Here is a 14,473-nt window from a genome sequence, read left to right as displayed (position 1 = left end):
ACTTTTTAGGGGCTGAATTTATTATTTAGGTAGAGTTTTTTTTTTAATGTTTTCCAGGGAACTGGAAAATAAAATGCCTCGGCTGGTTGTAAAACGAATCTTGTGTTCAGCTTAGATACAACTATAGATATTTTGTGTATGATATGACCTACCACTTACGCTGGATTTTAACTCATAAATATGGCAGCAGAATGTACTACAATTTAAAGGAAGCGGGCTTGATTTTCCCACCCCATTGGACATAGGAGGGCTGGCATTATGGCGGTGGAAAGCCTTGAGAGGGGAGCACAACATCTTCCAGCTGCCATGGCATATTGCCACTGGGCAGACAACTGAGCCACTTAAGTGGCCCATTAAGGGTCATTCCTGTACTCTTGTGTTCTGAGTGGACCACCAGGTAAACCCTGGCAGCCCCCCACTGGGCTCCAGAGGTATGTGGTGGCGGGGGGGGGGGGGGCGGCGGATGCGGGGTGCCTCCTTGATGGGCACTTAGTGGCCCATGGAGGGGTTCCCCAGAAGCAATGGTGCTGTCAGTGTACCACAACCCCCACCCCCCTGCCAATAACCGGGGCCGACCTGCCTGTCTCCGGTTTCCCCCAGACCAGGTCACATCTCTCCACGGTTGCCCCGCCATTGGGGCACCCTCTCCCTGGTGGGGTTACTGAGGCTGCAGAGCTGTTGGCCTTCCAGGGGCGGGTCACCCTTTTCAATTAGATGGCAGCCTTTTAATTGGCCGAAGTGGGATTGTCCCCAGCAGTGGGATTTCCCTATAAGCCAAAAAATATTGTGTGCCTGTGTTGTATATAGGAATGCACATGACCAAAAAACATTGCCATCCATATAACTGGTCCCAACATTTAAAACAAATGTACTGCCGTATTGCTCGCAGGCCTTGTTTGCTTTGTGTTTCAGGTCTGTGACCTTTCATCAGATTCTGTTTTTCTCTCCAGATTCCCAGCATCTGCATTTGTGCTTTTTGTGTTGCATGTTTCTCCAGCTCCTACAAATTTGATGACACCACCTGCCTTTCCTTTTTAAAGTAGTTAAATCTAAATGGTCTACTTGTTGTTCTGAGTTTTTTATTATTCACTTATGGGAAAAGGGCACCACTGGCTAGGCCAGCATTTATTGACCATCCCTAACTGCCCTTGTTGACAGGGTATTTGAGTCAACCACATTGCTGTGGGTCTGGAGCCACATGTAGGTAGGACTGGTGCAGTGCTTTGTATATGCTATTTTATCTTATTGGAATCTTGTGGCCTATCATTCTGGCTATATAGATCCTGTGAATGATTTGGTTTTGTAGGACATGGTAATATTGTGTAAGCAATTTTTAACTTACAAAATCTAATCACAGAAGAAAAACCAATTTTGGCTGATGTTAAATCACCAAAGGATACCACCACGATTGAAAAGTGTGTGTTGGATGATTAGATAAATCATGAGGCAGTGGCGATATAATGCTATATTGAAAACTTGAGTTTTAAAAACTTGCAGGTTGTAGCTAGAGAGGAAGAATGGGGGAGATAAACATTTGATAATTTTGTGATCATATGCAAAGAATGTAGAATAAGAAGATGGGATATGGCTCGACTTTAATAAATGGGCCAAGAGGAGAAGAGTGTATAACAGCACACTTATTATTGAGCATAATTGTATAATGGCACACTTATTACTGCAGGAAAATGAAAGGAACTTCCTGAGGAGCATTGATCACAGCAGAATAATTTAAAAATAGACAAAGATAAGAAACATAGGTGGTGAAAGTTGACTTTGGTGATAGCCAATGGAAAAGAAAATCAGGAGGGGAATAAAATGGCTGTTGAATGGCTGTCATTCTTTTTGTGGTAATGCTGAAGTTGAATTTCACTCTGTGATAGAGGGATCTGTTTAATACAAGCCAAAAATTGTTAGGCTGCAAGCTAGTTGTGTAAATTTCTAGTGGCCATTTAGATCCAGTGTTTGCTTTCTCCAGTCAACTACTTGGTCTGTGTAGATAACCATCTTCTGCATATTAAATATTTGCAGTATCTTGGAAATTGATCTTTTGCTATTAATATTTGAAACTATATAACTGACTGTTTTTTCTTTAGCATCAGGAACCTATCTCATTGGCCCACTATCAGCTACCATTGGAAAGACTGATAATGTTGATGGTGAAATGGAAACAATTGAGTTGGATCCAGAGAGATCGGAGCCAAGATCTGACGATGAAGACACGTAAGTTCAAAAGTTATCAAATTTATTCCAACACACAGCATTGAAAACATTTACAGAGTTTAGAGAAGACTAATCCTCAAAAAGATACTGAAAACACCCTTCCCCCTTCCCATAATGATCAATTATGGTAATTGTTCAACACCAGAAACCTTTCACTATACTTAAGAAACTCCAACTCCAATTTAAGCCTTGAAAAAAATCAATATGGAGAGAGTTCCTGTTGGTTTGGTTTGAATGCACACTAGCTCCTGGTCAACTCATTCTAGTTCAGAGATCTTAGATCATGAAATAATTATAGATCAGAAGGCCATTAGACCCATCTTAATTAATCTATCCAGAAAGACTCAAATGCCCTCGCAATCCACGAATTACAGCATTCAATTGCCCTAGCCATTCTGTAATTTCCAAGCTGCCTCCCTTGATTCCTTAGCCTTTCTAGGTTAGGATCGTTTACAAATCTGACCAATTGCATTGACGCTGTTCGTATAAATTTAGAAACAGTCCTGCTACCAAACTGTGGCCACTACCCTAGTTAATACTCACCCTTCCTCAGCCACATGATGTGATTCCACCAACATGTACCTGTTGTTTCCCATTTTTTGGTCAGTTTCATATAAATTCTCAAGTAGATTGGTAAGACCTAATGTTTGGGGACCTTGGAGCAGGTGCATGGGTATTGCTGCAACTTAACTGCATACTTTAGAAATCTAGAGCACAGTTAAATTTCCTACAGCTTGTTCAGCCAAAATTACTCTGTCCATGAAAGCATGCAGGATTATCTGGAGCCAACTAAAAACTATCCCACCTCCCAGTGATAGGTCTAATTTCTTCAGGTCTCATTATGAACCAGGCTAGACGAAAATAGACATTGAGATACCACGTTCTTATTATTTTGTAGTTGTTGAAATGACTGCTGAATGTCTATTTATTTTTACTGTTACAGAGACTTTGAAGAAGCAGATGAGCCAGATTGGGTGGATGAATTGAAGAAGCTCCTGGAGAATAATCTTTAAAGTGCTGTTCTAACTGAATAATTAAAATACTGAAAATAAAGATTTGTTTTCTTTTGTGTTCTTTTAGTCATTAAATTTACCTTGTTTGCCAGAAGCCTGGTTGAAATTTTATCAAGAAAATTCAGGAAAAAGAAATAGGGTTTTCTCTTTTGAAGTTCTCATTTTAAAGTCATCATTCTGCACCCAACTTTCCTGGAACTCCAAGTTTAATTTCCACCAATCAGGTTTCTGTCCCTGCCATAGTACCGAAATGACTCTTATCAAAGTGACAGATGGAATCCAAGTGCCTGTGACAAAAGTAAACTTATCCCTCCTCATTCTAACTGTAGCTTTTGACACAGATGTCCACCTCATCTTCCTTTAAGCACAACTCTACTGTCATCCAGTTGGGTGGGACTACACTCACCTGGTTCTGTTCTTATCTATCTAATTAGAACCAGGGAATCAGCTACAATAGCTTCTCTTCCTGCTGCTACACTGTTACCCCTCATGTCTCCAAGGATCCATCCAGGGCCCCCTCCTATTTCTCATCTACACGTGGCTCCTTCACAACATAAAACTCAAATAAAAACAAAAATACCTGGAAAACTCAGCAGGTCTGACAGCATCTGCGGAGAGGGATACAGTTGACCTTTCGAGTCTGTATCTTCATTAGAACTAAAAAATATAGAAATGAGATGAAATATAAGCTGGTAGAAGGGAATGGGACAGGAGGAGCTCGATAGGGGGCAGTGATAGTTGGAGGCCAAGAAGAGTCTGTCAAAGATGTCATAGACAAAAGGACAAAGTTGACAGTGGTGATATTATCTAGAGGATGTGCTAATGAGGACATTAAGGGTAACAAGCAGGACAAGATAGTGGCAGATGGCCCTAGTGGGGGTGGGGTGGTGGGAAGGGATCGAAATGGGCTAAAAGGTGGAGATGAAACAATAGATCGAAATAAATTTAAAAATAGGTGGGAAAAGAAAAATATTTTTTTGGAAATTATAAATTATTGGAAAAAGGGATATTGGAAAAGGGGTGGGGATGGAGGAGCGAGTTCATGATCTGAAATTGTTGAACTCAATATTAAGTCCAGAAGACTGTAAATTGCCTAGTCGGAAGATGAGGCGCTGTTCCTCCATAAGAAAACTCAACGTTGGTTTTCACATGTACACTAATGACACTGAACTCTAACTCACTACCACTCTCTTTTGCTGTCACTTACTACAAACAAGTTAGCAGGGGTGAACTGACTCCTCTCTTTGTTCTACTCCTGATTTGGTTATAACAGAGTTTGAATTTAAAAGGGAGGTGTTATTGCCAATTTAATTTATATTGAACAGTGTATATAGCTCAGTGTAAGAAATAAAGCCATCCAGGTTATTTAAGTTAACAAGTAAAGAGTTTTATTGCTCAAACTCACAAAGGTAAAGATGCAGAAATTATTCACAGGAAATTTAAAATATACAAATATGTCCAACTACCCATTAATGCAAAAAGAATACACACATTATCCTACCCTGCCCCGAGCATGCAAAAAGTAATAAAACTGCAGAAAGAATATTAGATCTAAAAAAAACTTGGCCAAGTAATAAGTAAAATCAGGAAAAAAAATTCATGGATCGTCCAGAGGCTTGTTAACAGATGAAAGGTCCCTTGCTGCAGTGGAGTAGTGGGTCTGCAATCATGGCTGGTTGATTCGGAATTCTCCTTTAACAACTCTGTTTGCAGCAATTAGGTCTTCTGGTGGGTTTTTCAAATCATGAACAGCTCAGTTTTGATGAGAGAGATTTCAGAAGAAAGAGAAATTACATAAGGCTGTTACACCTGTGGCAGTCTCTCTGACTATTCAAAATCCAAAATCTTTTCATCTGGGAGCTAGATCATGTAACCACTCTTTGAATGCTCCATAGACTCTGTGTCTCCATAAAAATCAGCTTGTGCCATTTGCGAATGCAACATAGTAGCTGCTGTAAGCCAGGGTCCTTTACTTAGCAAAAGGTGTTCTATGCAAAAAATTCAAAATATTTATATTTATGTTCTTTTTCATTCAAGGGATGTGGGCTTTGCTGTCTAGGCCAGCATTTATTGCCCATCCCTAACTGCACTTGAGAAGGTGGTGGTGAGCTGCCTTCTTGAACCGCTGCAGGTCATGTGGTGTAGGTACACCCACAGTGCTCTTAGGGAAGGAATTCCAGGATTTCAACCCAGTGACTGAAGGAACGGTGATACGTTTCCAAGTCAGGATGGTGTGTGACTTGGAGGGGAACTTCCACGTTGTGGTGTTCCTAGGTATCTGCTGCCCTTGTCCTTCTAGATGGTAGTAGTCATGGGTTTGAAAGATGCTGTCTAAGGAACCTCAGTGTGCTTCTGCAGTGCATCTTGTAGATGGTACACCCTGCTACCACTGTTCATTGGTGGTGGAGGGAGTGAACGTTTGTGGATGTGGTGCCAATCAAGTGGACTGCTCTGACCTGGATGGTGTCAAGCTTCTTGAGTGTTGTTGCAGCTGTGCTTATCCAGGCAAATGGAGAGTATTCCATCACACTCTGACTTATTTTTTATTCATTCACAGGATGTGGGCTTCACTGGCTGCGCCAGCATTTATTGCCCATCCCTAGTTGCTCTTGAGAAGGTGGTGGTGAGTTGCCTTCTTGAACCGCTGCAGTCCATGTGGTGTAGGTACACCCACAGTGCTGTTAGGAAGGGAGTTCCAGGATTTTGACCCAGCGACAGTGAAGGAATGGCGATATATTTCTAAGTCAGGATGATGAGTGACTTGGAGGGGAACTTCCAGCTAGTGGTGTTCCCATGCATCTGCTGCCTTTGTCCTTCTAGGTGGTAGTGGTCATGGGTTTGGAAGGTGCTGTCAAAGGAGCCTTGGTGAATTCCTGCAGTGCATCTTGTATGTGGTGCACACTGCTGCTCCTGTGTGTCAGTGGTGGAGGGAGTGAATGATTGTGGATGTGATGCCAATCAAGTGGACTGCTTTGTCCGGATGGTGTCCAGCTTCTTCAGTGTTATAGGAGCTGCACTCACCCAGGCAAGTGAGGAGTATTCCATCACATTCCTGACTTGTGCCTTGTAGATGGTGGACAGGCATTGGGGAGTCAGGAGACGAGTTACGCATTGCACAATTCCTAGCCTCTGACCTGCTCTTGTAGCCACAGTATTTATATGGCTAGTCCAGTTCAGTTTCTGGTCAATGGTAACTCAGGATGTCGATGGTGGGGGATTCAGTGATGGTAATGCCATTAAATGTCAAGGGGCGATGGTTAGATTCTTGCTTGTTAGAGATAGTCTGGCACTTGTGTGGCACGAATGTTACTTGTCACTTGTCAGCCCAAGCCTGGATAATGTCCAGGTCTTGCTGCATTTGGACATAGACTGCTTCAGTATCTGAGGAGTCACAGATGGTGCTGAACATTGTGCAATCATCAGCAAACATCCTCACTTCTGACCTTATGATGGAAGGAAGGTCATTGATGAAGCAGCTAAAGATGGTTTGGCCTAGGACACTACCCTGCAGTGATGTCCTGAAGCTGAGACAACTGATCTTCAACAGCCCCAACCATCTTCCTTTCTCCAACCAGTAGAGAGTTTTCCCCCTGATTCCCATTGACTCCAAACTCGGTCAAATGCAGCCTTGAGGTCAAGAGCAGTCACTCGCACCCTCCTCTGGAGTTCAACTCTTTTGTCCATGTTTGAACCAAAGCTGTAATGAGGTCAAGGGCTGAGTGGCCATAGCAGAACCCAAACTAAGCATCAGTGAGTAGCTTATGGCTAAGCAAGTGCTGCTTGATAGCACTGTTGATGACCCCTTCCATCACTTAACTTAGGATTGAAGGTAGACTGATGGGCCGGTAGTTGGCCGGGTTGGATTTGTCCTGTTTTTTGTGTGCAGGGCATATCCGGGCAATTTTCTACATTGCTGGGTAGATGCCAGTGTTGTAGCTCTACTCAAACAGCTTGATTAGGGGCACAGCAAGTTCTGGAGCACAAGTCTTCAGCACTATTGCTGGAATATTGTTAGGGCCCATAGCCTTTGCACTATCAAGTGCCGTCAGCCATTTCTTGATATCAGGTGGAGTGAATCGAATTGGCTGAAGACTGGCATCTGTGCTGCTGGGGACCTCTGGAGGAGATCTGTGTGTCCAGCCGATGATATTATAAATTAATATTTTATACAACACATCTTCATAACACTCTAAACTGTCATACTGCTTGTCTGACTTGAGTACTGGATGAGCGGAAATTTGAGCTCGAGATGAGCTTCTGACCACACTCCAAACCACCACTAAGCTGCCCTTTTCTACATCTATCATATAGCTTGACTCTGACCTGCCTCAGCTCATCTGCTGCAGAAACCCTCATTTATGCCTTTTTAAAAATTATTCACAAGATGTGAGCATCACTGGAAAGGTCAGTTGTTATTGCCCATCCTTAATTGTCCTTGAAGAAGGCGGCGGTGAGACAATTTGCAAATATATATCAACAGGATTCCTGCATCCCCACCAATTAACTGAGAGACTCTTTTGGGGACGAAAAGAGAAAACCTTGCTTCTTTTAACTCATTTCTTCATGGATTTCAACAAATCTTCTGGCAAACAAGGTAAATTGAATGACTAAGCTGCAGCCCACGTGATGTAGTTGCACCCACAGTATGTGACAGGTCTTAAGCAGGTACGCAGGAAAGAAAAGGGGCAGGGGGGGGGGTTGAAGAACTGAAGGAAGTGTTTGTGATGGGTGAAGGCTGGTGAGATTAAATGACAATAGGGATAATGGTACAAAGCAAAAGGAGCTAATAATGGGACAAGTAAAGGAAACAAAAGATGAGTCTGGAGAAGATGTAAATGGGAATAGCAGAATCATCACCAACAGCTGCTGTGCAAGAAACAATGAGGGCAGAAGTTAAAATCTGAATTTGTTGAACTCAATGTTGAATCTGGAAGGCTGTTAAGTGTGTAATCAAAAGATGAGGTGTTGTCACTCCATTGAGCTTCATTGGAATGGTGTAGGAGGTCAACAGAGAGGCCAATGTGGGACTGGGGGTGAGAATTAAAATGACAGGTGATCAGAAGCTTGAGAGTCACACTCCCAATCTGCATTTGGTCTCTCCATTGTTGAGGAGACTGACCCATGAGCAGCAGATATAGTCTTCATATTTTTCCCCTTTCATGGGACATGTGCATAGCTAGCAAGGCCAGCATCTGTCGCCCATCCCTAATTGCCCTTGAACTGGCTGGCTCGGCCATTTCAGGCTTATATTCTGGCCAGACTATATAAGCATAGCAGATTTATGTTCCTAAAGGGGCAAATTGTGAACCAGATGGGTTTTTTTTTAACAACAATGGATGATAGTTTCACAGTCACATTACTTTATATTAATTACCATTTAAATTCCACCAGCTGCCACAGTGGGATTTGAACCACAGTCACCAGTGCATTAGCCTGGGTCTCTGAATTATTAGTCCAGTGACATTATCACTACAATACTGACTTTCCCAATAGTGTGCTAAACTGAAAGAAGAACAAGTTAAGTGGCAGTTTTACTCAGAAGGAGTGTTTGATTATTTTGCTCTTCTACTTTGACAGTCTCTACTCTTCTGATTGGCCAATCAGGGTGACTGACTGTCTCTGTGTCAGTCAGATTCAGGCTGCAGTGCATGTTGGACATTGGAGTCCTGCTGCCTTGGAGCAGCTGCCTTGGCTTTCGTGCACCGGGAGTCTTTGTGACTACAAAGAGCCAGGCTGCTCTGCTCTGCTCTGCCAGGGACTCCGGGCACCGCTCATGAAGCGAGGGAGCCCCGTGGCGCGCTTATCCTTTACTCTAACCGGAGGAAGGTGGCAAAATAATTGATACTTAAATAATCTTCCCTTGTTTTATGTTTGTAAGTATTTGAAAACTTTTTGCAGGTCTCGTTTTAAAGCCTGACTTCAGATGAACTGATCTCAGCAGTTGTCAGAGAGCTTTGTGTTTCCTTTGTCGCCATGGCAACGCTCTGGGACATACGAATGTTTGGTGCGAATTATTATTGGTCCCTGAAAAAGCAGTTGGTGAAAAAAAGGAGGTTGGAATTGTCACAATGAGTTAGCAAACAGTATTAAATGTATACACCAGAGGAATTAACACTAGCTTACTTTTAAAGTCCTGCAGTTTATTGTTGAGGATACAGGAACCCTGTTGATGTACATTTGGAAGAACGACCTGTAACGAATATTAACAGAGGATCGAGAGCTTGAAGGTGTGTCTTCAGATTCACCCTAATTTTGAAACTCCCTGTTAAGGATTATGGTTAGTAATAATTGGGTTTAATACCAAGAATTTTAAGAAACCTTAAATGTGACAGGTGCTCTGGGTTGATAGATTTTACAGCCTTATGGCTCCCTCACCCCGAGCTACATCATATTTTTAACTATGGGATGTGAGCGTCACTGGCATGACCAACATTTATTGCCCATCCCTAATTGCCCTTGAGCCACTTTCTTGAGTTGCTACAATGCTGCTGGCGAGGGAGTTTCAGGATTTTGACCCAGCGGTAGTGGAGTGGCAATATAGCTCTAAGTCAGGATGGTGTGTGGCTTGGAGAGGAACTTGCAAGTGATGGTGCTCCCATGTGCCTGATGTCCGTGTTCTTTCTCGGGGCTAGAGGTTGTGAGTTTGGAAGGTGCTGTCCAGCCTTTCCTGCACTGCATCTTGTAGATGGTACACACTGCTCTGCTGCCACTGTGGGCCAGTAGTGGAGAGAGTGAATGTTTCATGTGTTGGATGGGCTGCTGATCAAGGGGGCTGCTTTGTCTTGGTTGGTGTCGAGTTTGTGTTGTTGGAACTGCACACTCTCTCACCCGCACAATCTCCGCTTTCTATCTTCCACACACTCTCCGCTCTCTCTCTCGCACTGTCTGCTCACTCTCCCGCACAGTCTCCCTGTATCCCTGCATCACACTTCTGTCTTATGCCTTGGAGATGGTGGACAGGCTTTGGGGAGTCAGGTGGTGAGCTACACACTGCAGAATTCCCAGCCTCTAACCTGCTCTTGAAACTACATTATTTATATGGCTAGTCCAGCTACATTTCTGGTCATTGGTAACCCCCAGGATGTTGATGGTGGGGTTTTCAGTGATGGTAATTCTGTTGAATGTCAAGGGGAGATGGTTGTTGTTGAAGAGTTATTGCCTGGCACTTGTGTGTCGTGAATGTTACTTGCCATTATCAGCCCAAACCCAAGTGTTGTCCAGGTCTTGTTGCACAGAGGCACGGACTGCTTTGGTATCTGAGGAGTTGCAGATGGTACTGAAACAGTGCAACTGTGCATTGAACAAATAACTCTTTCCAATCTGTATTCGTGCCTTCTATTTTAATTTATTTCCCATTATTGCACTTTCTTCAGTTTTCTGTATGGAATTACCACCTTCTATTGATAATGCTGCTAATTTTCTCCTCACTTTCAAAGTATTGTCATAAACCTTTAAACGTCAACATTTTCCTTAGTGTGTAAACTCATAATCCAGTGCGAATTCATGTTGGAATTATATGATGAGTCATGGTCTGTTGTATTTGCTCAACTTCTGCAGAATAGTAACAATCTCCCTTTTTAGAAAGAACCCTTATGCCAGACTTTTGTTTTTTAACTATGTTAGCCTATTATGTCTTGTTAGTATGGCTGGAAGATGGGAACAAGGTCCTTACAAGTAGATTGTAACCATTGAATGTGGTTTTACAATGTATTAATATTTATTCTCATAGCTGATTGAAATATTGGGATTTATTATTTCTCCTACTAATAAAAGAAACATACATTCTCTTTACTGACTTATAACACTTTCATGTGTTTATTGTGATAACTATAAAACTGGTTTGTAAGTTCTTACTAAGAAAATGTTATGATTGAGATGAGGAGAGAACCTTTGGCACTTTTCATTAACACAATCAACATTAAGAGAAATCGGATAAGAGTTGTTCAAAAATAGAAAGATTCTTGATAAGGTATAAGGGAAAACTGTTCATTGAGTTGGTTATTAGAAAATATAAATTTAAGATTGGCACCCAAAAATAGGGCAGAACGAGAGTTTTTACATTGAGAGTGGTTATAGGAACAGGAGTAGACCATTCAGCACCTCAAGTTCATTTCACCACTCAATGAGGTAATGGCTGATCTGTATCCTAAATCAACTTATCTTCCTTGGTTCTATATTCCTTAATACCTACGGCTAGAAAAAAATCTGTTGCCCTCAAATTTAAAATTATTAATTGAGCTAGCATCTATTGCATTTGTTGGGAGAGTTCCACACTTCCACCCTTTGTGTGGAAAAGTGTTTCCTAGCTTCTATCCTAAATTGCTTGGCTCCCAGAAGGGAAAAAAAAGTTCAACATTTTCAGATCCCAGTTTTAAAAAAAAATCAGTAATACTGGAGTTCCATTTTAATGTACAAGACCAGTTTGGACAAGTTTTACTGGTATCCTTCATTTTCAAGTTTTGCTGGTTTTTCTTTAAAGCTCACCTCCCCTATCAGCAGAATCATAGAAATCTCAACTAAATCACCCCTTACCGTTCTATATTTAAAGGAGCATGAGCCTTGTTTTTGTAATCTCGCCTTATAATTCAACCCTTGAGTCCCGGTAACGTTCTGATGAAGCTGCATGCCTTCCAAGGCCAAAATATAATTTCTAAATATGGTGACCAGAGCTGTACACGCTATGTAAAGTGGTCTAACCAGGGCTCTGTGTAGCTTGTCTAGAGTCACAATTGTGGTTCAGTTGGTAGCATTCTTGCTTCTGAGACACAAGTTTCTGAGTTCATGTCCACTGCAGGACATGAGCACAAAAATCAAGGCTGACACTTCAATGCAGTACTGAAGGAGTGCTGCACTGTTGGAGCAGGTGCTTAGTTTTGGATGAGATGTTAAACCGAGGAACTGTCTGTCCTCTCAGATGGATGTAAGAGATCCCATAGTACCATTTCAAAGGAGAGCAGGGGATATATCTTTGGTGTCCTGGCCAATATTTATCCCTCAGTCAACATAAAAAACAGATTATCTGGCCATGTGCTATGAAAGTGCGAGTGTTTCTTTCTTAAGCAAAACCTCTCCCCCCTCCACAACCCCCCACTTTATATTCTAGCCCTTTAGAATTCTATTAGCCTTTTTGATTTTATTTTTGTACTTAAGCACTGCATCTCAGTGATCTGTGCACATGGACCCCTAAATCACTTTGGGCGGCTAGAGTTCCTAGCTTTACATGATTTAAAAAATACTCATCCATCCTATTTTGTTCCAAAGCCTCAGTTACCTGCGTTAATATTCTTCTGCCACACTTTTGCCCATTCACTTAATGTATCATTGTCTCTTTGTAATTATACGCTCCCATCTATGTTACCTACTATTCCACCAATCTTTGTATCATTGGCGAACTTGAATGTATGGTTTTCTATTTTGTTATCTAAATCATTCATGAATATAGTGAATAACTGAAGCCCAAGCCAAGCATAGATCACTGTGGGATGCCACTATTTTCCAGCATGGGTTATCAGGAGCAGATTCCTGGCTGAATTTTATTTTCTTAGCATACTGCTGCTCTAGCCAAGACCAGGTCACTCAGAATGGATTGGGAATTGAATTTGCGACATTCCTAGTCTTGACTCCTCATCATAACATTACCAATTATTGATAGAGCTTATTGTTGACCTTTGATCAGCAAATTAGGTTTTGCTCTGTTTTGCTGCATTGAACAGGAAAGCAGTTATGTTAATTTTTATTTTGTTAAATCAAGAGACAATTTAATAAAAATACTTTACAATGTAGTTGCATTTAATTGACCCTTAGAGAGAAAATGAATGAAAATCTTGAAGCAAATACAAAGAACTGTCAGAACTAAATTAGCCCTCATTACTATTGAAGATATGTTGCTATTCTAATAAACTTCACAATGACAGATTTTATTGAATTCATGTTGAATGTAACACTAAGTACATTGGGATTGTATTTTCACACGTCAAGCAATTCACAAAAGCACTTCTGCTTGTAGGTGATATTTTCATCATGTCAATTTACATAACAGCTGGTCAATAGTTTAGAAAGTATTCTAAACATTAATGAGATCAAATTGGCCATTTACGTCAGTAGTGATATGTGATACTTGTGTGCCCCTATATTTTCTTCCTCGATGAGTATTTTACCTGCCATTAAATTTAACCTGCCATTGATCTGATCCAGATTTTGTTGAAGCAGGGCATCTGGAAACATGCCTCTTAGTTAGCCTAATTCATGTACGTTTAGATTTTAAACATTTTTGTCCACAAAGTTGCTGGGAGTGTGAGCTGATAGGGATGCAGAGAGGACAACCAGGCATTTGGGACCTTGGTGAACAACTGTAAAACAGCGCATTCCTTCACCAATGAGATTAAAGGATTGAGAAATAAACAGAGGAAAGATTGTGAAACAGAGTCAATTAGAGTGAGTGAATTCAATGCCAAATCAGATGCAAAAAGTCAACAAAGGCGGAGTGGGGGAATATGGTTTAAGGGGGAAAAAAAGTGACAGAAGGGAAAAATAAGAAAAGCTATTTTAAATGTTTACTTTTGACATACTTAAATTCCCCAACAAGAAGTCATAACCTGGAGGCATGAGAAGCTTCATTTATGGGCAAGAGGTTAATTGGTAATCATTAGCAGTTATCAGACGTTAAAAGGGTACTTGCACTGTTAAGTACTAGGCTTTCTGTAGGGAGTTTGTTGGACATTTAATGTGAAAATGCATCAGCTGCATGAAAGTCACTGGAAGATTAAGTGCATTTTTGCAATGCTAACAGTGGAGGAGTGGAAGTAGACCAGCAACCTGTGGCAATTCACAATTCACAAGGTATTGCCTCCTTGACAGAAGGTGCTGATTGATTGCGCATTGATAGCAACATGTATCGTTCGTTCTCATACCGTTACTTTTTCATCAAATTCCAAACCATTATTTTGTCCTGCGAGTAGTATTGCTTCTAAGTGGACCAGTTTGGGATGGATATCTGTTTATAGTGGTTTATAATTAGGGTTTTGGGGGCGAAACTTGCCCTTTGAGATAGATATAAATGGCTGATAGCAATTTGGTAGCCTGCTTTACACTTGGTCTAGTTTGTTGTTCTAGCTTTTTCTAAAAGAAAATTGGTTGGAGTGTATAACCAGCTGCCAATTTGCTATTATTTATTTTATGCTGCTTTTCAAGACAAATTTCACCCTCTCTGTGTCAGCATTCTCCTCTGGCAAGGCAAAGAG

General features: G+C 41.4%; 2 protein-coding genes across 3 annotated transcripts in view; both read left to right on the top strand.

Moving 5' to 3' along the window:
* nek3 (NIMA related kinase 3) overlaps positions 1–3,291 on the top strand; it is a 30,739-nt gene extending 27,448 nt beyond the window's left edge. For both annotated transcript variants that reach the window (XM_078545258.1, XM_078545257.1), the window contains exons 15-16: positions 2,094–2,220; positions 3,164–3,291. In XM_078545258.1, the coding sequence (XP_078401384.1) occupies positions 2,094–2,220; positions 3,164–3,233 (197 nt within the window). In that variant the 3' untranslated portion in view covers positions 3,234–3,291. The remainder of the gene's footprint in view (positions 1–2,093; positions 2,221–3,163) is intronic.
* A 5,999-nt stretch (positions 3,292–9,290) lies between these two features.
* nek5 (NIMA related kinase 5) overlaps positions 9,291–14,473 on the top strand; it is a 63,080-nt gene continuing 57,897 nt past the window's right edge. Inside the window, exon 1 of the mRNA XM_078545240.1 lies at positions 9,291–9,510. Within this exon, the coding sequence (XP_078401366.1) occupies positions 9,508–9,510 (3 nt within the window). The 5' untranslated portion in view covers positions 9,291–9,507. The remainder of the gene's footprint in view (positions 9,511–14,473) is intronic.

Source organism: Cetorhinus maximus, chromosome 7 (genome assembly GCF_964194155.1).
Source record: "Cetorhinus maximus chromosome 7, sCetMax3.hap1.1, whole genome shotgun sequence".
Lineage (NCBI taxonomy): Eukaryota > Metazoa > Chordata > Chondrichthyes > Lamniformes > Cetorhinidae > Cetorhinus > Cetorhinus maximus.
Note: the sequence above shows the minus strand (reverse complement) of the source record. Positions and strands in the feature narration are given on the sequence as shown.